We start from the raw sequence: 18808 nt of genomic DNA on the forward strand, positions 1-18808 counted from the left end.
GAGTGTGTTTCCTTCGGTATCAATCCAAAGGGATAGCTCTAAAAATTGAGTGTTTGGATCTTGAAACTGCAAATTAAGGTCTATAAAACAGAAAATGTAACATAGGGAATACCTCTTTGACAATTACAAGTCATTTCACATCCTTTCTTTTCCCCCGGCAAACGTACAAGATTAGGATTTTAAAAAGCAATACGGGAAGTCCTTGCATCAGTATTAAAAGGATTGCCACTCTAAAATGTTCAAAATAAAAAGTGAAAATTTTGATGCTGCTGAATCCATGCAGACTCACAATTACTAGAAAATATCGTTTCACTCAGATCAGTGATATATAAGTTAAAAGGGAAAATCAAACAGAAGAATTGTTGTTAAATGAAAATGTAATTAGGCCACACATATATGCTGTATGTTACTTCTACTTTTTCCATTTCAAATACTGTCTTATTGACCTGCGAGTCAGAGGGAGGCTAATGAACTTATCATTATTTTCTTATGCATCTGATACATGCAGGTTGAACAGTAGTTCACTAACAATTAAAACATGTTTCAATAAACGATGCAGCAAATGGGTACACAGGAATTGGAGCTACCTCATGTGGCAAGATACAGAATCACTAGTAACTCATACCCTAGACCCATACAGAGCCCTGCACATGCTGAGCTTTTCACCCTCATGTTGCTGTTAGGAGTATTACTCATCATGCTGAAGTGTAAGTTTCTGCTGTCAAAAAGAAACTTACCCACAGAGGAAAAACATAGGTTGGGCCATAGATACTATCTCAGTGGCAGCAGGTCACGTCAACAGAGGATTCCTGAGCTCCCAAATTTGACATATCCCAAGGCCAAGACAAGGCAACTTCATCCCTTCCCATAGCTGAGCAAGGGCTTCCCCAGGACACAGCTGTGGGCAGAGGTTCCATGCTCTGTTAACAGAAATCTGAATTAACCTGAAATGCCTTTGCTCCACCAGTTAACCTCACATATAGAGTGTTTCTCTGAAATCTATCACTGTCACTTGGATGCACACTACTTAGAATTATCTTCCCTTGGTTAAAGTAGGATCTTTGCGCACACTTGTTAAACAGAACCTTCTCGCTTTTCTCTTTATGCAGCCTGAGCAAAAGACTTGGCCATGTTCGCCTACAGCATGGATAACAGCAGCAGTCCTTTGGTTCACCCTACCTTATTGCTCCTGCTGCAGAACAAGAGCTCCCCAGAAATCTCCAGCCCGCCTGCTGGCTATGAGAAGACAGAGTCACCCACAGTACCCGGCTCAAGCAGGAACCACACTCTCTTGCACTATGACCTGAGGCCGGGGGAAATCGCAGCAATCAGCATGGTTTGGGGAGTGTTGTGGCTGGTTTCTGTCTTTGGAAATTCCCTTGTCTGCGTTGTGATCCAGAGGAGCAGAAGGACACAATCCACCACGAACTATTTTGTTGTGTCCATGGCTTGTGCAGACCTTCTCATCAGTGTCACAAGCGCACCCTTCCTGTTGCTCCAGTTTACCTATGGCAGGTGGACACTGGGAAGCGTGATATGCAAGCTGATACGCTACATGCAGCACCTCACCCCTGGCGTCCAGATATATGTGCTCCTCTCAATAGCTGTGGATCGATTCTACACTATTGTCTACCCCTTGAGCTTCAAAGTGTCGAGGGAGAAAGCCAAGAACATGATTCTGGCCTCTTGGCTAGTTGGCGCTGTATTTGCGTCACCAGCTCTCTTTTTCTATGGCTCCAACAGTAACAACCACTGCAACTTTTTCCTCCCTCATTCTTGGGAAGGAGCCACCTATGGTATCATCCACCTCCTGTGGGTGTTTTTGATCCCATGCATCCTCATTTTCCTCTTCTACCAGAAGGTTGTCAGGTACATTTGGAGAATAGGCACTGACGGCAGGACTGTCAGGAGGACAATGAATATCGTCCCAAGGACAAAAGTGAAAACCATCAAGATGTTCTTAATGTTAAACTCTCTCTTTCTCCTGGCCTGGCTCCCTTTTTACATGGTACAGCTGTGGCACCCACAGGAAGCAGACTACAGAAAGAGCTCCTTGGTTTTCCTGGCCATCACCTGCATCTCTTTCAGTGCTTCAGCCACTAAGCCAACTCTCTACTCCCTCTATAATGCAAACTTCAGAAGAGGGATGAAAGAAACTTTTTGCATGTCTGCCATGAAATGCTACAGAAGCAATGCATACACTATTACCACCAGTTCCAGGATAGCCAAAAAAAATCACGTTGGCATCGCAGAAATCCCAGCTCCCGTCAAAACTGTCACCAAAGACTCCATCTATGATGCTTTTAACAGGGAGGCAAAGGAAAAAAAGCTTGCCTGGCCTATTCAGTCCAATCCTCCAAATACGTTTGTCTAGTTGGCCTCATTGTTTGAAAAATTACTATGTTGCCCCAGAACAAGGAGCTTTCTCTCGGTTTTGAATCAATTTGTATTTACATATTTTTAACACTTCTTCTATGGAATAAGAAAAAAAAGATGTTTTATTTTATTAAATGTCTTGATTTTCATATGTCTGGTGTATTTTATTTCAGTTAGATTCTGCTTTTTTAGTACATTCTACTACTCTCGCTAAAGCAAGACTGTTACTTTTTTAAAAAAAACAAACAGAAAAGCTCTTTTGCTCTCTGTATGAAGGGGGAAAAAAGGGAAAGATAAACCAATGCTTTGCTGAACCCTGTCCATTTGCCATGGTGTATACATGCATAAAATCTCTCAAAGCCACCTGTACTTCCTGCCATGGACAGCCTTTGTTAGGATGTTTTTGTAATACATTTGTCACCTTCATTGATAAGAACGGGACTGAGTCTGTGTATGGAATATGGATCTATTTTCTTAATTCCTGTAGTATTGCCCAGAATTACAGTAGCAAGCCATCGGAAAACATGTAACTATTTATTCCCCAAATGAAGTCAACACTAGCGTCCCATTGATGAATTCCCCTCAGTTTCTCTCACTAAGCTGGGTGGAAGTGTCGATCTGCTGGAAGATAGGGAGGCTCTGCAAAGGGATCTGAATAGATTGGACAGCTGGGTTGAGACCAACGGCATGAGATTCAACAAAGCCAAATGCCGGGTCCTGCACTTGGGGCATAACAATCCTATGCAGTGCTACAGACTAGGAGAAGTCTGGCTGGAAAGCTGCCTGGAGGAGAAGGACTTGGGAGTGTTGGTTGACAGCCAACTGAACATGAGCCAGCAGTGTGCCCACGTGGCCAAGAAGGCCAATGGAGACTGCCTGCTCGACCATAACCTCCTCCAGGAGCTGCAAGGGATGCTCTCTCTCCATTCTTCTCCACCTAACTTTGTGTTATCTGCACTGCTATTTGCCTGGCATGTCTGCAGTGTTCTTCCTCTACATCTGCTATCTGCAGGGCTGTTTCTCCCACATCTCTTCTCTCTCCATCTGCTGTTGCTGCCCCCTACTCTGGTTTCTCCCCTTCCCCAATGGGCTGTTACCACTTTTATTGCTGGCTTGGCCTCGGCCGGAGGCCGGCCTTCCATGGAGACAGACAGCCCTGCCTTCCAGCAGCCTCCAGCAGCAGCCACTCCTGTAGCAGCCCTGCTACCAAAAGTCTTGCAATGCAAAACCAACCAACAGATTCCTTCTTGTCTCCTTCTTGTCCTGGTACGACTGTCATGTACCACAGGATGTACAACACTGCCAAAAAGGACCCACTGCAGTTTGATCCCAGAATCTGTACCGTGGTGCTCACCCAGAAATACAGAGGTCATGCTTGCATCCATGCAGGTGACAAACACCCTCTGAAAAGCAGAGGGATTACAGATTGTGTTAGTTGTAGGATTGGTGAGGGAGTCACCAATGAGGCCACTGGGTGGTTGCTCTGTGCTGCTTTAGAGAGGGAAAAAATGAGGGGCCCCCAAGTTCAACTACGGGCCACCGACTAGTTAGCAGTTTCACAGCTAACAGAGCCGTATAACCCCTCGAAACACAGGTCTAACCTGTTCTTTGGCCTTGTGCTCACCCATTTGGTGACATTCAGTACCGAGCCTCAAAGCCGTGAAAGTTAAGTGTTACCAGTGCCCAGGCAAGGTCACATCTGTACAGGGGATGGAATGAAGGAGGCCTGCAAGGGTCTGGCAAGCAAAGAAGGGGACCTACTTGAAAGGAAAAGAGGAAAAATAGAAAGGATGCACTGTAAGCTGAGCCACTGACATTTCAAAAGTCAAGGGGTTGGAGTCCTCTGGCAATCACCACAGCTCTGCAAAGCCGCAGGGCATGTCAACAGAGGACTTCTGTGCTCTCAAATTTGCCTCATCCCAAGCCCAAGACTGAGGCAACTGAGTCCCTTTCCAGAGCTGAGCAAAGGTTTCCCCAGGAGACAGCTGTGGGAAGAGGTCCCATGTTCTGTGTTGGGGTCAGTTGCTCCTGGCAACTCTTTGTTTGCTTCACTTGTGCTTGGGTCACCCACAGATCTGCAGAAACTTCAGGCTGGTAGAGGACAGGTTCCACATGGTAGCCTGAGTCCACAGCTGCACAGAGAGAGAATTGCTGCTTGGGAGGTTCCTGGCCAAGGTAAGGACATTGACCCTCCCCCAGGGTTTCCTCCAGAACATAGAGATGCTCAACAGCTGACTTCATCATATGCTTAGTTTTTGGGGTTTTTTTAGCAATAGCCAGCAACTCTGTCCTTGGCATGATTATTAGACACCAGTGCCATCCCACTCTCTGTCACTATGTCTGGCACAGGTAACCTGTGTCATGGGAGAACTAGACCCACATTACTAAAAAAAGGGCCAAGGCACTCTCACATCCCAGCATAAATGTTTGAATCAGTGCAAAAAATCCTATTACTATGTTAACTACTTGTGTGCTGAGGAAGTAGCTTTTACAAGATTTGATATCAATAATTCATTTCTATAAGATCTTATTACATAGAAGCCACAAAAAGCCTCTGAAGTTCTCCTAGGAGGAAAATTTGTGCTCACTGCTAGTGAGAGGGAGAGCTAAACTGCCAGAGTCCTCACTGAAGCTGCTGGCATGTTTTCCCCGCGGGGGAGAGGACACCTGGCAGGGAGAGGGTGAGCATTTCCAAGTGATGGGAAGAGAAATCAGCCAAGCATGCGATTCACCACAACTTAGCTCTCAACACCCACCATGACAAACCCGCCCTGGTAAGCACTGTGTTCCTCGTGTCAAGCAGAAGAGCGTGCTGTGTTGTGGGCAATGGCTGGTGTTGCCAAAAATTAATGTAAGTGTGTGGGAGAAAGCACCTATTTTTTAAGCTGTGAATCAGTACAGCCTAGTCATGTCCAACGACAGACTCAATCCCCTAAGGAAGTTAAATAGCCTGCAAAAGTATATTTCCACCTTCTCCTCAGTCTTCTTGGACAACTCAAGTAGGTGTAATGCATTTTGACAGCAGAGCTGGTAATTAGGTCGGTCCCTCTTCTCCTTGCTCCCACTTTTTCATGCCCCCACGGTCACAGTGTGCATAAGTCTGGGTTCTGCTATCTTTTTTAGATCAGTGCTAATCTAGAAGTTTGCCTATTAGTCACAGCAGTAGGAGGATAAAATAAAGCTCTGATACATTTAAAACTCTGAGGGTCTTTGGGGAAAAAGAGCCACGTCTACAACAGGAGACTCAAACCCACTGTGTACCTGTTTGTAAACAGTGTGTTGCACTCACTATGCTCATGAGGTAGTAGACAGAGCGTTGTGCTGTTTGTGTCTCCAGTGATTAGCTAGACCAGACCATCGACAGTAGGAGAGGAGCCAGACAGAAAAATCAGACTGTCAAAAGGTCATGGCAAACCCAGCAATTCATTTGGGACAGCCCAGGTCTGTGGAAGGAAGGCTATGTCTCTCCTGGACCATACAGATGATCCAACTGCTGTAGGTGACCCTGCCTGTCTCTCCAGAAAGGTCATTCTCTCTACAAATCTGAGAGCTTCAAACTCTACATGTGCTTCAGCAAAGCCCTGATTGAAGAGTTACACCTGTTCCCTAGCTCTGCAGATGCCAATGAGGTGAGGGTGTCTGTCTGGGTAGCAATGAGCGCAAATCTGGCTCTTACTTTACCACTACCTGCCTCTGAACCAGAGCATGATGATGGGAATAGGCAGGTACTGTTCCTTCCCACTGCCAACAGAGAATAGATGTGTTTTTAGGACTTAGGTGCATGAATAAATTATTGTGTCTTAGCAACTACCTCAGGTCAATAGAGCTACAGTAACTGCCTACATGTCAGTCTTTACTCACCATCAATACATGAGAAAAAATCATTTTATTCAAAAGTAGGAAAAAAACATTACTCCCAGGACCTTTAACACCACAATGAGCTGCTTCTAAGAAGACTCAGCCAATATGCAGTAACTTGTGACTTATGCATGTTTTTGAACCCTGACTGCTCATCAAAATTATGCCCCACGGATTTGCCCCTGGACAGGTCTCAGACCCAGTGCTACAGGTCCACAGTCAGAGTAGTTGCTTCACATGAGCTGGCAGATCCAGAAGCAGTAGGTGCACCCTGTTCTTGGCCTAGGTAGTTACTGCATGGCTTATCACTTCCTAAGCTCTGTTAAAGGGATACAGTGGAGAAAGAATTTTTCCTTAAGCAACTAGTAAAAAAAAAAGATAAATTGGCCCCAATTCCAGCAAGTGGATTTAATACCTTGTTAAAATAATCAGGTAAGAACAGGAAGAGTCAATGAAGGTTGTTGGCAAAGTGACTGTCTGGTTGCCTTTACTTTCCTCAAGCACACAGCAGAAAAATCTTGTTTAGATTCATGCTTATGCAGTAGCCGAGCGTAACATATATTCTTTAGATGTGCTGGAAATTAAGAACGTTTCCTTCCTTTATTTTATTCTGTCCATATTACCTGCTCCCATGATCTCACCCTGCAGTTCAAGTTATTCTCTCAGAGGCTGATATAAGATGCAATAACATATATCAACTTACATCATCAGTTCAGTTCAGAAGCTTTTACCCTAAGTTGAGCTGAGACCACACTGTCCCTGAAAGTTTCATCCACAAAACAGCCTATCCACACTTCTAGTCATCTTTAGCTACCCATGCTGCAGAACAGGAATCTCCACCAGCTGTGTAGAGCCAGGAAGCGGGCAGCAGTACATGAGATAGGGATGTGGATCTTGAAAGCTTTGCTCCATCCAAAACATTTTATTCTGATAAAAGAGGGACAGATATTTTCTATCCCCATGCATTGTAATGCAGAGAGTGAGAAAGAATACACTTCTCCTCAAGAGATTTTCAGACTTTGCTCAGAAGAGCTGCCCAGAGAACAGAAAAGCCTTCATAAGATAAACAGGACAGCTGAGCATTTTTATGAGCCCTAGACCAGGGCAGGGAATCTGTGTGCTTATAAAATGTGTGTCCACATTCCTCCGCCGGGAAGTGAAAGTACTAAATGGCCGCAATATGCACATAGTCGTCTCTGCATAGCAAGAAACACATAGAGGTTAAAAGACTTTGTGCTTTGTGCTCCTCTGTTTTTACATTGGGACGATGCATGCACAGGGTAGTTAATTTGAATTTATGCAGAGATGAACATCACCTTCTAGCATCTAACACCCAGACAGAAGCCTCCTCATTCTGATTCAATTTACTCCCACTTCTAATGTTGATTAAACTCAGTTAGATAAAGCATTCCTCTTCCAGTCTGGCAGCTATTCCCAAGGTATTCGTCAGAGAGAGAAGTTCATGGAGTAAATTACCAGCTTAACACTTTTGAAATAATTTGCTGGTCTGAAGCTTACTTGGTGTTTTACAGTTACGATGCAGAGAGATAACATACATTGAATAGCTCTGCTAGTGCTAGGTTAAGTAATGTGTCTTCTTAATCTTCAAAAAGCAGTGGTTGGGGAAAGAAATGTTTATTCTTTGAATTAAGTATTAAAAATAACATTTATTGCATTCCTTTGCATATCTTATTAGAATCATAGAGTCATTTGGTTGGAAAAGACCTTTGAGATCATTGAGTCCAGCCATACCTGTCCACTACTAAACCAGATCTCCAAGCACCTCCTCTATCTGTCTTTAAACACCTCCAGGGATAGGGACTCAACCACTTCCCTGGGCAACCTATGCCAGTGCCTGAGAACCCTTTTGGTGAAGAAATTTTTCCTGAGGTCCAATCTGAACCTACCCTGACACCACTTGAGGCCATTTCCTCTCATCCTGTCACTTGTTACTTGGGAGAACAGACCAACACCCATTTCTCTACAACCTCTCCTTTCAGGTGGTTACAGACAATGACAAAGCCCCCCTCAGCTTCCTTTTCTCCAGGCCAAAGAACCCGAGTTGTTTAGGTTTTACTCTTCCAAAGTTTAGTAGATTTTACCCTTCAAAGTGCAATGGATGCTACGTTTCCAGACAAGATGGTAAACATGCAAGTACATAGTAACTATGCCATAAGGGCATCATGCAACAGCAAAGTAGATCTGGCAGTGATTATATGAAGTGGTTCCTGTGGCTGACATGCTTCATCTCTAAGTAGAAGATCTGTATTGGAGAGTTAACAAGAGTGTGTTTCCTTCGGTATCAATCCAAAGGGATAGCTCTAAAAATTGAGTGTTTGGATCTTGAAACTGCAAATTAAGGTCTATAAAACAGAAAATGTAACATAGGGAATACCTCTTTGACAATTACAAGTCATTTCACATCCTTTCTTTTCCCCCGGCAAACGTACAAGATTAGGATTTTAAAAAGCAATACGGGAAGTCCTTGCATCAGTATTAAAAGGATTGCCACTCTAAAATGTTCAAAATAAAAAGTGAAAATTTTGATGCTGCTGAATCCATGCAGACTCACAATTACTAGAAAATATCGTTTCACTCAGATCAGTGATATATAAGTTAAAAGGGAAAATCAAACAGAAGAATTGTTGTTAAATGAAAATGTAATTAGGCCACACATATATGCTGTATGTTACTTCTACTTTTTCCATTTCAAATACTGTCTTATTGACCTGCGAGTCAGAGGGAGGCTAATGAACTTATCATTATTTTCTTATGCATCTGATACATGCAGGTTGAACAGTAGTTCACTAACAATTAAAACATGTTTCAATAAACGATGCAGCAAATGGGTACACAGGAATTGGAGCTACCTCATGTGGCAAGATACAGAATCACTAGTAACTCATACCCTAGACCCATACAGAGCCCTGCACATGCTGAGCTTTTCACCCTCATGTTGCTGTTAGGAGTATTACTCATCATGCTGAAGTGTAAGTTTCTGCTGTCAAAAAGAAACTTACCCACAGAGGAAAAACATAGGTTGGGCCATAGATACTATCTCAGTGGCAGCAGGTCACGTCAACAGAGGATTCCTGAGCTCCCAAATTTGACATATCCCAAGGCCAAGACAAGGCAACTTCATCCCTTCCCATAGCTGAGCAAGGGCTTCCCCAGGACACAGCTGTGGGCAGAGGTTCCATGCTCTGTTAACAGAAATCTGAATTAACCTGAAATGCCTCTGCTCCACCAGTTAACCTCACATATAGAGTGTTTCTCTGAAATCTATCACTGTCACTTGGATGCACACTACTTAGAATTATCTTCCCTTGGTTAAAGTAGGATCTTTGCGCACACTTGTTAAACAGAACCTTCTCGCTTTTCTCTTTATGCAGCCTGAGCAAAAGACTTGGCCATGTTCGCCTACAGCATGGATAACAGCAGCAGTCCTTTGGTTCACCCTACCTTATTGCTCCTGCTGCAGAACAAGAGCTCCCCAGAAATCTCCAGCCCGCCTGCTGGCTATGAGAAGACAGAGTCACCCACAGTACCCGGCTCAAGCAGGAACCACACTCTCTTGCACTATGACCTGAGGCCGGGGGAAATCGCAGCAATCAGCATGGTTTGGGGAGTGTTGTGGCTGGTTTCTGTCTTTGGAAATTCCCTTGTCTGCGTTGTGATCCAGAGGAGCAGAAGGACACAATCCACCACGAACTATTTTGTTGTGTCCATGGCTTGTGCAGACCTTCTCATCAGTGTCACAAGCGCACCCTTCCTGTTGCTCCAGTTTACCTATGGCAGGTGGACACTGGGAAGCGTGATATGCAAGCTGATACGCTACATGCAGCACCTCACCCCTGGCGTCCAGATATATGTGCTCCTCTCAATAGCTGTGGATCGATTCTACACTATTGTCTACCCCTTGAGCTTCAAAGTGTCGAGGGAGAAAGCCAAGAACATGATTCTGGCCTCTTGGCTAGTTGGCGCTGTATTTGCGTCACCAGCTCTCTTTTTCTATGGCTCCAACAGTAACAACCACTGCAACTTTTTCCTCCCTCATTCTTGGGAAGGAGCCACCTATGGTATCATCCACCTCCTGTGGGTGTTTTTGATCCCATGCATCCTCATTTTCCTCTTCTACCAGAAGGTTGTCAGGTACATTTGGAGAATAGGCACTGACGGCAGGACTGTCAGGAGGACAATGAATATCGTCCCAAGGACAAAAGTGAAAACCATCAAGATGTTCTTAATGTTAAACTCTCTCTTTCTCCTGGCCTGGCTCCCTTTTTACATGGTACAGCTGTGGCACCCACAGGAAGCAGACTACAGAAAGAGCTCCTTGGTTTTCCTGGCCATCACCTGCATCTCTTTCAGTGCTTCAGCCACTAAGCCAACTCTCTACTCCCTCTATAATGCAAACTTCAGAAGAGGGATGAAAGAAACTTTTTGCATGTCTGCCATGAAATGCTACAGAAGCAATGCATACACTATTACCACCAGTTCCAGGATAGCCAAAAAAAATCACGTTGGCATCGCAGAAATCCCAGCTCCCGTCAAAACTGTCACCAAAGACTCCATCTATGATGCTTTTAACAGGGAGGCAAAGGAAAAAAAGCTTGCCTGGCCTATTCAGTCCAATCCTCCAAATACGTTTGTCTAGTTGGCCTCATTGTTTGAAAAATTACTATGTTGCCCCAGAACAAGGAGCTTTCTCTCGGTTTTGAATCAATTTGTATTTACATATTTTTAACACTTCTTCTATGGAATAAGAAAAAAAAGATGTTTTATTTTATTAAATGTCTTGATTTTCATATGTCTGGTGTATTTTATTTCAGTTAGATTCTGCTTTTTTAGTACATTCTACTACTCTCGCTAAAGCAAGACTGTTACTTTTTTAAAAAAAACAAACAGAAAAGCTCTTTTGCTCTCTGTATGAAGGGGGAAAAAAGGGAAAGATAAACCAATGCTTTGCTGAACCCTGTCCATTTGCCATGGTGTATACATGCATAAAATCTCTCAAAGCCACCTGTACTTCCTGCCATGGACAGCCTTTGTTAGGATGTTTTTGTAATACATTTGTCACCTTCATTGATAAGAACGGGACTGAGTCTGTGTATGGAATATGGATCTATTTTCTTAATTCCTGTAGTATTGCCCAGAATTACAGTAGCAAGCCATCGGAAAACATGTAACTATTTATTCCCCAAATGAAGTCAACACTAGCGTCCCATTGATGAATTCCCCTCAGTTTCTCTCACTAAGCTGGGTGGAAGTGTCGATCTGCTGGAAGATAGGGAGGCTCTGCAAAGGGATCTGAATAGATTGGACAGCTGGGTTGAGACCAACGGCATGAGATTCAACAAAGCCAAATGCCGGGTCCTGCACTTGGGGCATAACAATCCTATGCAGTGCTACAGACTAGGAGAAGTCTGGCTGGAAAGCTGCCTGGAGGAGAAGGACTTGGGAGTGTTGGTTGACAGCCAACTGAACATGAGCCAGCAGTGTGCCCACGTGGCCAAGAAGGCCAATGGAGACTGCCTGCTCGACCATAACCTCCTCCAGGAGCTGCAAGGGATGCTCTCTCTCCATTCTTCTCCACCTAACTTTGTGTTATCTGCACTGCTATTTGCCTGGCATGTCTGCAGTGTTCTTCCTCTACATCTGCTATCTGCAGGGCTGTTTCTCCCACATCTCTTCTCTCTCCATCTGCTGTTGCTGCCCCCTACTCTGGTTTCTCCCCTTCCCCAATGGGCTGTTACCACTTTTATTGCTGGCTTGGCCTCGGCCGGAGGCCGGCCTTCCATGGAGACAGACAGCCCTGCCTTCCAGCAGCCTCCAGCAGCAGCCACTCCTGTAGCAGCCCTGCTACCAAAAGTCTTGCAATGCAAAACCAACCAACAGATTCCTTCTTGTCTCCTTCTTGTCCTGGTACGACTGTCATGTACCACAGGATGTACAACACTGCCAAAAAGGACCCACTGCAGTTTGATCCCAGAATCTGTACCGTGGTGCTCACCCAGAAATACAGAGGTCATGCTTGCATCCATGCAGGTGACAAACACCCTCTGAAAAGCAGAGGGATTACAGATTGTGTTAGTTGTAGGATTGGTGAGGGAGTCACCAATGAGGCCACTGGGTGGTTGCTCTGTGCTGCTTTAGAGAGGGAAAAAATGAGGGGCCCCCAAGTTCAACTACGGGCCACCGACTAGTTAGCAGTTTCACAGCTAACAGAGCCGTATAACCCCTCGAAACACAGGTCTAACCTGTTCTTTGGCCTTGTGCTCACCCATTTGGTGACATTCAGTACCGAGCCTCAAAGCCGTGAAAGTTAAGTGTTACCAGTGCCCAGGCAAGGTCACATCTGTACAGGGGATGGAATGAAGGAGGCCTGCAAGGGTCTGGCAAGCAAAGAAGGGGACCTACTTGAAAGGAAAAGAGGAAAAATAGAAAGGATGCACTGTAAGCTGAGCCACTGACATTTCAAAAGTCAAGGGGTTGGAGTCCTCTGGCAATCACCACAGCTCTGCAAAGCCGCAGGGCATGTCAACAGAGGACTTCTGTGCTCTCAAATTTGCCTCATCCCAAGCCCAAGACTGAGGCAACTGAGTCCCTTTCCAGAGCTGAGCAAAGGTTTCCCCAGGAGACAGCTGTGGGAAGAGGTCCCATGTTCTGTGTTGGGGTCAGTTGCTCCTGGCAACTCTTTGTTTGCTTCACTTGTGCTTGGGTCACCCACAGATCTGCAGAAACTTCAGGCTGGTGGAGGACAGGTTCCACATGGTAGCCTGAGTCCACAGCTGCACAGAGAGAGAATTGCTGCTTGGGAGGTTCCTGGCCAAGGTAAGGACATTGACCCTCCCCCAGGGTTTCCTCCAGAACATAGAGATGCTCAACAGCTGACTTCATCATATGCTTAGTTTTTGGGGTTTTTTTAGCAATAGCCAGCAACTCTGTCCTTGGCATGATTATTAGACACCAGTGCCATCCCACTCTCTGTCACTATGTCTGGCACAGGTAACCTGTGTCATGGGAGAACTAGACCCACATTACTAAAAAAGGGCCAAGGCACTCTCACATCCCAGCATAAATGTTTGAATCAGTGCAAAAATTCATGCTTATGCAGTAGCCGAGCGTAACATATATTCTTTAGATGTGCTGGAAATTAAGAACGTTTCCTTCCTTTATTTTATTCTGTCCATATTACCTGCTCCCATGATCTCACCCTGCAGTTCAAGTTATTCTCTCAGAGGCTGATATAAGATGCAATAACATATATCAACTTACATCATCAGTTCAGTTCAGAAGCTTTTACCCTAAGTTGAGCTGAGACCACACTGTCCCTGAAAGTTTCATCCACAAAACAGCCTATCCACATTTCTAGTCATCTTTAGCTACCCATGCTGCAGAACAGGAATCTCCACCAGCTGTGTAGAGCCAGGAAGCGGGCAGCAGTACATGAGATAGGGATGTGGATCTTGAAAGCTTTGCTCCATCCAAAACATTTTATTCTGATAAAAGAGGGACAGATATTTTCTATCCCCATGCATTGTAATGCAGAGAGTGAGAAAGAATACACTTCTCCTCAAGAGATTTTCAGACTTTGCTCAGAAGAGCTGCCCAGAGAACAGAAAAGCCTTCATAAGATAAACAGGACAGCTGAGCATTTTTATGAGCCCTAGACCAGGGCAGGGAATCTGTGTGCTTATAAAATGTGTGTCCACATTCCTCCGCCGGGAAGTGAAAGTACTAAATGGCCGCAATATGCACATAGTCGTCTCTGCATAGCAAGAAACACATAGAGGTTAAAAGACTTTGTGCTTTGTGCTCCTCTGTTTTTACATTGGGACGATGCATGCACAGGGTAGTTAATTTGAATTTATGCAGAGATGAACATCACCTTCTAGCATCTAACACCCAGACAGAAGCCTCCTCATTCTGATTCAATTTACTCCCACTTCTAATGTTGATTAAACTCAGTTAGATAAAGCATTCCTCTTCCAGTCTGGCAGCTATTCCCAAGGTATTCGTCAGAGAGAGAAGTTCATGGAGTAAATTACCAGCTTAACACTTTTGAAATAATTTGCTGGTCTGAAGCTTACTTGGTGTTTTACAGTTACGATGCAGAGAGATAACATACATTGAATAGCTCTGCTAGTGCTAGGTTAAGTAATGTGTCTTCTTAATCTTCAAAAAGCAGTGGTTGGGGAAAGAAATGTTTATTCTTTGAATTAAGTATTAAAAATAACATTTATTGCATTCCTTTGCATATCTTATTAGAATCATAGAGTCATTTGGTTGGAAAAGACCTTTGAGATCATTGAGTCCAGCCATACCTGTCCACTACTAAACCAGATCTCCAAGCACCTCCTCTATCTGTCTTTAAACACCTCCAGGGATAGGGACTCAACCACTTCCCTGGGCAACCTATGCCAGTGCCTGAGAACCCTTTTGGTGAAGAAATTTTTCCTGAGGTCCAATCTGAACCTACCCTGACACCACTTGAGGCCATTTCCTCTCATCCTGTCACTTGTTACTTGGGAGAACAGACCAACACCCATTTCTCTACAACCTCTCCTTTCAGGTGGTTACAGACAATGACAAAGCCCCCCTCAGCTTCCTTTTCTCCAGGCCAAAGAACCCGAGTTGTTTAGGTTTTACTCTTCCAAAGTTTAGTAGATTTTACCCTTCAAAGTGCAATGGATGCTACGTTTCCAGACAAGATGGTAAACATGCAAGTACATAGTAACTATGCCATAAGGGCATCATGCAACAGCAAAGTAGATCTGGCAGTGATTATATGAAGTGGTTCCTGTGGCTGACATGCTTCATCTCTAAGTAGAAGATCTGTATTGGAGAGTTAACAAGAGTGTGTTTCCTTCGGTATCAATCCAAAGGGATAGCTCTAAAAATTGAGTGTTTGGATCTTGAAACTGCAAATTAAGGTCTATAAAACAGAAAATGTAACATAGGGAATACCTCTTTGACAATTACAAGTCATTTCACATCCTTTCTTTTCCCCCGGCAAACGTACAAGATTAGGATTTTAAAAAGCAATACGGGAAGTCCTTGCATCAGTATTAAAAGGATTGCCACTCTAAAATGTTCAAAATAAAAAGTGAAAATTTTGATGCTGCTGAATCCATGCAGACTCACAATTACTAGAAAATATCGTTTCACTCAGATCAGTGATATATAAGTTAAAAGGGAAAATCAAACAGAAGAATTGTTGTTAAATGAAAATGTAATTAGGCCACACATATATGCTGTATGTTACTTCTACTTTTTCCATTTCAAATACTGTCTTATTGACCTGCGAGTCAGAGGGAGGCTAATGAACTTATCATTATTTTCTTATGCATCTGATACATGCAGGTTGAACAGTAGTTCACTAACAATTAAAACATGTTTCAATAAACGATGCAGCAAATGGGTACACAGGAATTGGAGCTACCTCATGTGGCAAGATACAGAATCACTAGTAACTCATACCCTAGACCCATACAGAGCCCTGCACATGCTGAGCTTTTCACCCTCATGTTGCTGTTAGGAGTATTACTCATCATGCTGAAGTGTAAGTTTCTGCTGTCAAAAAGAAACTTACCCACAGAGGAAAAACATAGGTTGGGCCATAGATACTATCTCAGTGGCAGCAGGTCACGTCAACAGAGGATTCCTGAGCTCCCAAATTTGACATATCCCAAGGCCAAGACAAGGCAACTTCATCCCTTCCCATAGCTGAGCAAGGGCTTCCCCAGGACACAGCTGTGGGCAGAGGTTCCATGCTCTGTTAACAGAAATCTGAATTAACCTGAAATGCCTCTGCTCCACCAGTTAACCTCACATATAGAGTGTTTCTCTGAAATCTATCACTGTCACTTGGATGCACACTACTTAGAATTATCTTCCCTTGGTTAAAGTAGGATCTTTGCGCACACTTGTTAAACAGAACCTTCTCGCTTTTCTCTTTATGCAGCCTGAGCAAAAGACTTGGCCATGTTCGCCTACAGCATGGATAACAGCAGCAGTCCTTTGGTTCACCCTACCTTATTGCTCCTGCTGCAGAACAAGAGCTCCCCAGAAATCTCCAGCCCGCCTGCTGGCTATGAGAAGACAGAGTCACCCACAGTACCCGGCTCAAGCAGGAACCACACTCTCTTGCACTATGACCTGAGGCCGGGGGAAATCGCAGCAATCAGCATGGTTTGGGGAGTGTTGTGGCTGGTTTCTGTCTTTGGAAATTCCCTTGTCTGCGTTGTGATCCAGAGGAGCAGAAGGACACAATCCACCACGAACTATTTTGTTGTGTCCATGGCTTGTGCAGACCTTCTCATCAGTGTCACAAGCGCACCCTTCCTGTTGCTCCAGTTTACCTATGGCAGGTGGACACTGGGAAGCGTGATATGCAAGCTGATACGCTACATGCAGCACCTCACCCCTGGCGTCCAGATATATGTGCTCCTCTCAATAGCTGTGGATCGATTCTACACTATTGTCTACCCCTTGAGCTTCAAAGTGTCGAGGGAGAAAGCCAAGAACATGATTCTGGCCTCTTGGCTAGTTGGCGCTGTATTTGCGTCACCAGCTCTCTTTTTCTATGGCTCCAACAGTAACAACCACTGCAACTTTTTCCTCCCTCATTCTTGGGAAGGAGCCACCTATGGTATCATCCACCTCCTGTGGGTGTTTTTGATCCCATGCATCCTCATTTTCCTCTTCTACCAGAAGGTTGTCAGGTACATTTGGAGAATAGGCACTGACGGCAGGACTGTCAGGAGGACAATGAATATCGTCCCAAGGACAAAAGTGAAAACCATCAAGATGTTCTTAATGTTAAACTCTCTCTTTCTCCTGGCCTGGCTCCCTTTTTACATGGTACAGCTGTGGCACCCACAGGAAGCAGACTACAGAAAGAGCTCCTTGGTTTTCCTGGCCATCACCTGCATCTCTTTCAGTGCTTCAGCCACTAAGCCAACTCTCTACTCCCTCTATAATGCAAACTTCAGAAGAGGGATGAAAGAAACTTTTTGCATGTCTGCCATGAAATGCTACAGAAGCAATGCATACACTATTACCACCAGTTCCAGGATAGCCAAAAAAAATCACGTTGGCATCGCAGAAATCCCAGCTCCCGTCAAAACTGTCACCAAAGACTCCATCTATGATGCTTTTAACAGGGAGGCAAAGGAAAAAAAGCTTGCCTGGCCTATTCAGTCCAATCCTCCAAATACGTTTGTCTAGTTGGCCTCATTGTTTGAAAAATTACTATGTTGCCCCAGAACAAGGAGCTTTCTCTCGGTTTTGAATCAATTTGTATTTACATATTTTTAACACTTCTTCTATGGAATAAGAAAAAAAAGATGTTTTATTTTATTAAATGTCTTGATTTTCATATGTCTGGTGTATTTTATTTCAGTTAGATTCTGCTTTTTTAGTACATTCTACTACTCTCGCTAAAGCAAGACTGTTACTTTTTTAAAAAAAACAAACAGAAAAGCTCTTTTGCTCTCTGTATGAAGGGGGAAAAAAGGGAAAGATAAACCAATGCTTTGCTGAACCCTGTCCATTTGCCATGGTGTATACATGCATAAAATCTCTCAAAGCCACCTGTACTTCCTGCCATGGACAGCCTTTGTTAGGATGTTTTTGTAATACATTTGTCACCTTCATTGATAAGAACGGGACTGAGTCTGTGTATGGAATATGGATCTATTTTCTTAATTCCTGTAGTATTGCCCAGAATTACAGTAGCAAGCCATCGGAAAACATGTAACTATTTATTCCCCAAATGAAGTCAACACTAGCGTCCCATTGATGAATTCCCCTCAGTTTCTCTCACTAAGCTGGGTGGAAGTGTCGATCTGCTGGAAGATAGGGAGGCTCTGCAAAGGGATCTGAATAGATTGGACAGCTGGGTTGAGACCAACGGCATGAGATTCAACAAAGCCAAATGCCGGGTCCTGCACTTGGGGCATAACAATCCTATGCAGTGCTACAGACTAGGAGAAGTCTGGCTGGAAAGCTGCCTGGAGGAGAAGGACTTGGGAGTGTTGGTTGACAGCCAACTGAACATGAGCCAGCAGTGTGCCCACGTGGCCAAGAAGGCCAATGGAGACTGCCTGCTCGACCATAACCTCCTCCAGGAGCTGCAAGGGATGCTCTCTCTCCATTCTTCTCCACCTAACTTTGTGTTATCTGCACTGCTATTTGCCTGGCATGTCTGCAGTGTTCTTCCTCTACATCTGCTATCTGCAGGGCTGTTTCTCCCACATCTCTTCTCTCTCCATCTGCTGTTGCTGCCCCCTACTCTGGTTTCTCCCCTTCCCCAATGGGCTGTTACCACTTTTATTGCTGGCTTGGCCTCGGCCGGAGGCCGGCCTTCCATGGAGACAGACAGCCCTGCCTTCCAGCAGCCTCCAGCAGCAGCCACTCCTGTAGCAGCCCTGCTACCAAAAGTCTTGCAATGCAAAACCAACCAACAGATTCCTTCTTGTCTCCTTCTTGTCCTGGTACGACTGTCATGTACCACAGGATGTACAACACTGCCAAAAAGGACCCACTGCAGTTTGATCCCAGAATCTGT

At 44.5% G+C, this 18808-nt stretch overlaps 3 protein-coding genes across 3 annotated transcripts; all 3 read left to right on the forward strand.

The window, feature by feature from the left end:
- Positions 1-994: 994 nt before the first annotated feature.
- On the forward strand, positions 995-2536 carry LOC138716704 (probable G-protein coupled receptor 19). Its single transcript, XM_069849874.1, has one exon. It carries the CDS (start codon positions 1130-1132, stop codon positions 2372-2374), a length of 1245 nt encoding a protein of 414 aa, XP_069705975.1. The 5' UTR covers positions 995-1129; the 3' UTR covers positions 2375-2536.
- Positions 2537-9222: 6686 nt separating this feature from the next.
- On the forward strand, positions 9223-11053 carry LOC138716705 (probable G-protein coupled receptor 19). Its single transcript, XM_069849875.1, has one exon. The coding sequence runs from the start codon at positions 9647-9649 to the stop codon at positions 10889-10891; it is 1245 nt and encodes a 414-aa protein (XP_069705976.1). The 5' UTR covers positions 9223-9646; the 3' UTR covers positions 10892-11053.
- Positions 11054-15797: 4744 nt separating this feature from the next.
- On the forward strand, positions 15798-17628 carry LOC138716706 (probable G-protein coupled receptor 19). Its single transcript, XM_069849876.1, has one exon. The coding sequence runs from the start codon at positions 16222-16224 to the stop codon at positions 17464-17466; it is 1245 nt and encodes a 414-aa protein (XP_069705977.1). The 5' UTR covers positions 15798-16221; the 3' UTR covers positions 17467-17628.
- Positions 17629-18808: the final 1180 nt, after the last annotated feature.

Source organism: Phaenicophaeus curvirostris, chromosome 1 (assembly GCF_032191515.1).
Source record: "Phaenicophaeus curvirostris isolate KB17595 chromosome 1, BPBGC_Pcur_1.0, whole genome shotgun sequence".
Lineage (NCBI taxonomy): Eukaryota > Metazoa > Chordata > Aves > Cuculiformes > Cuculidae > Phaenicophaeus > Phaenicophaeus curvirostris.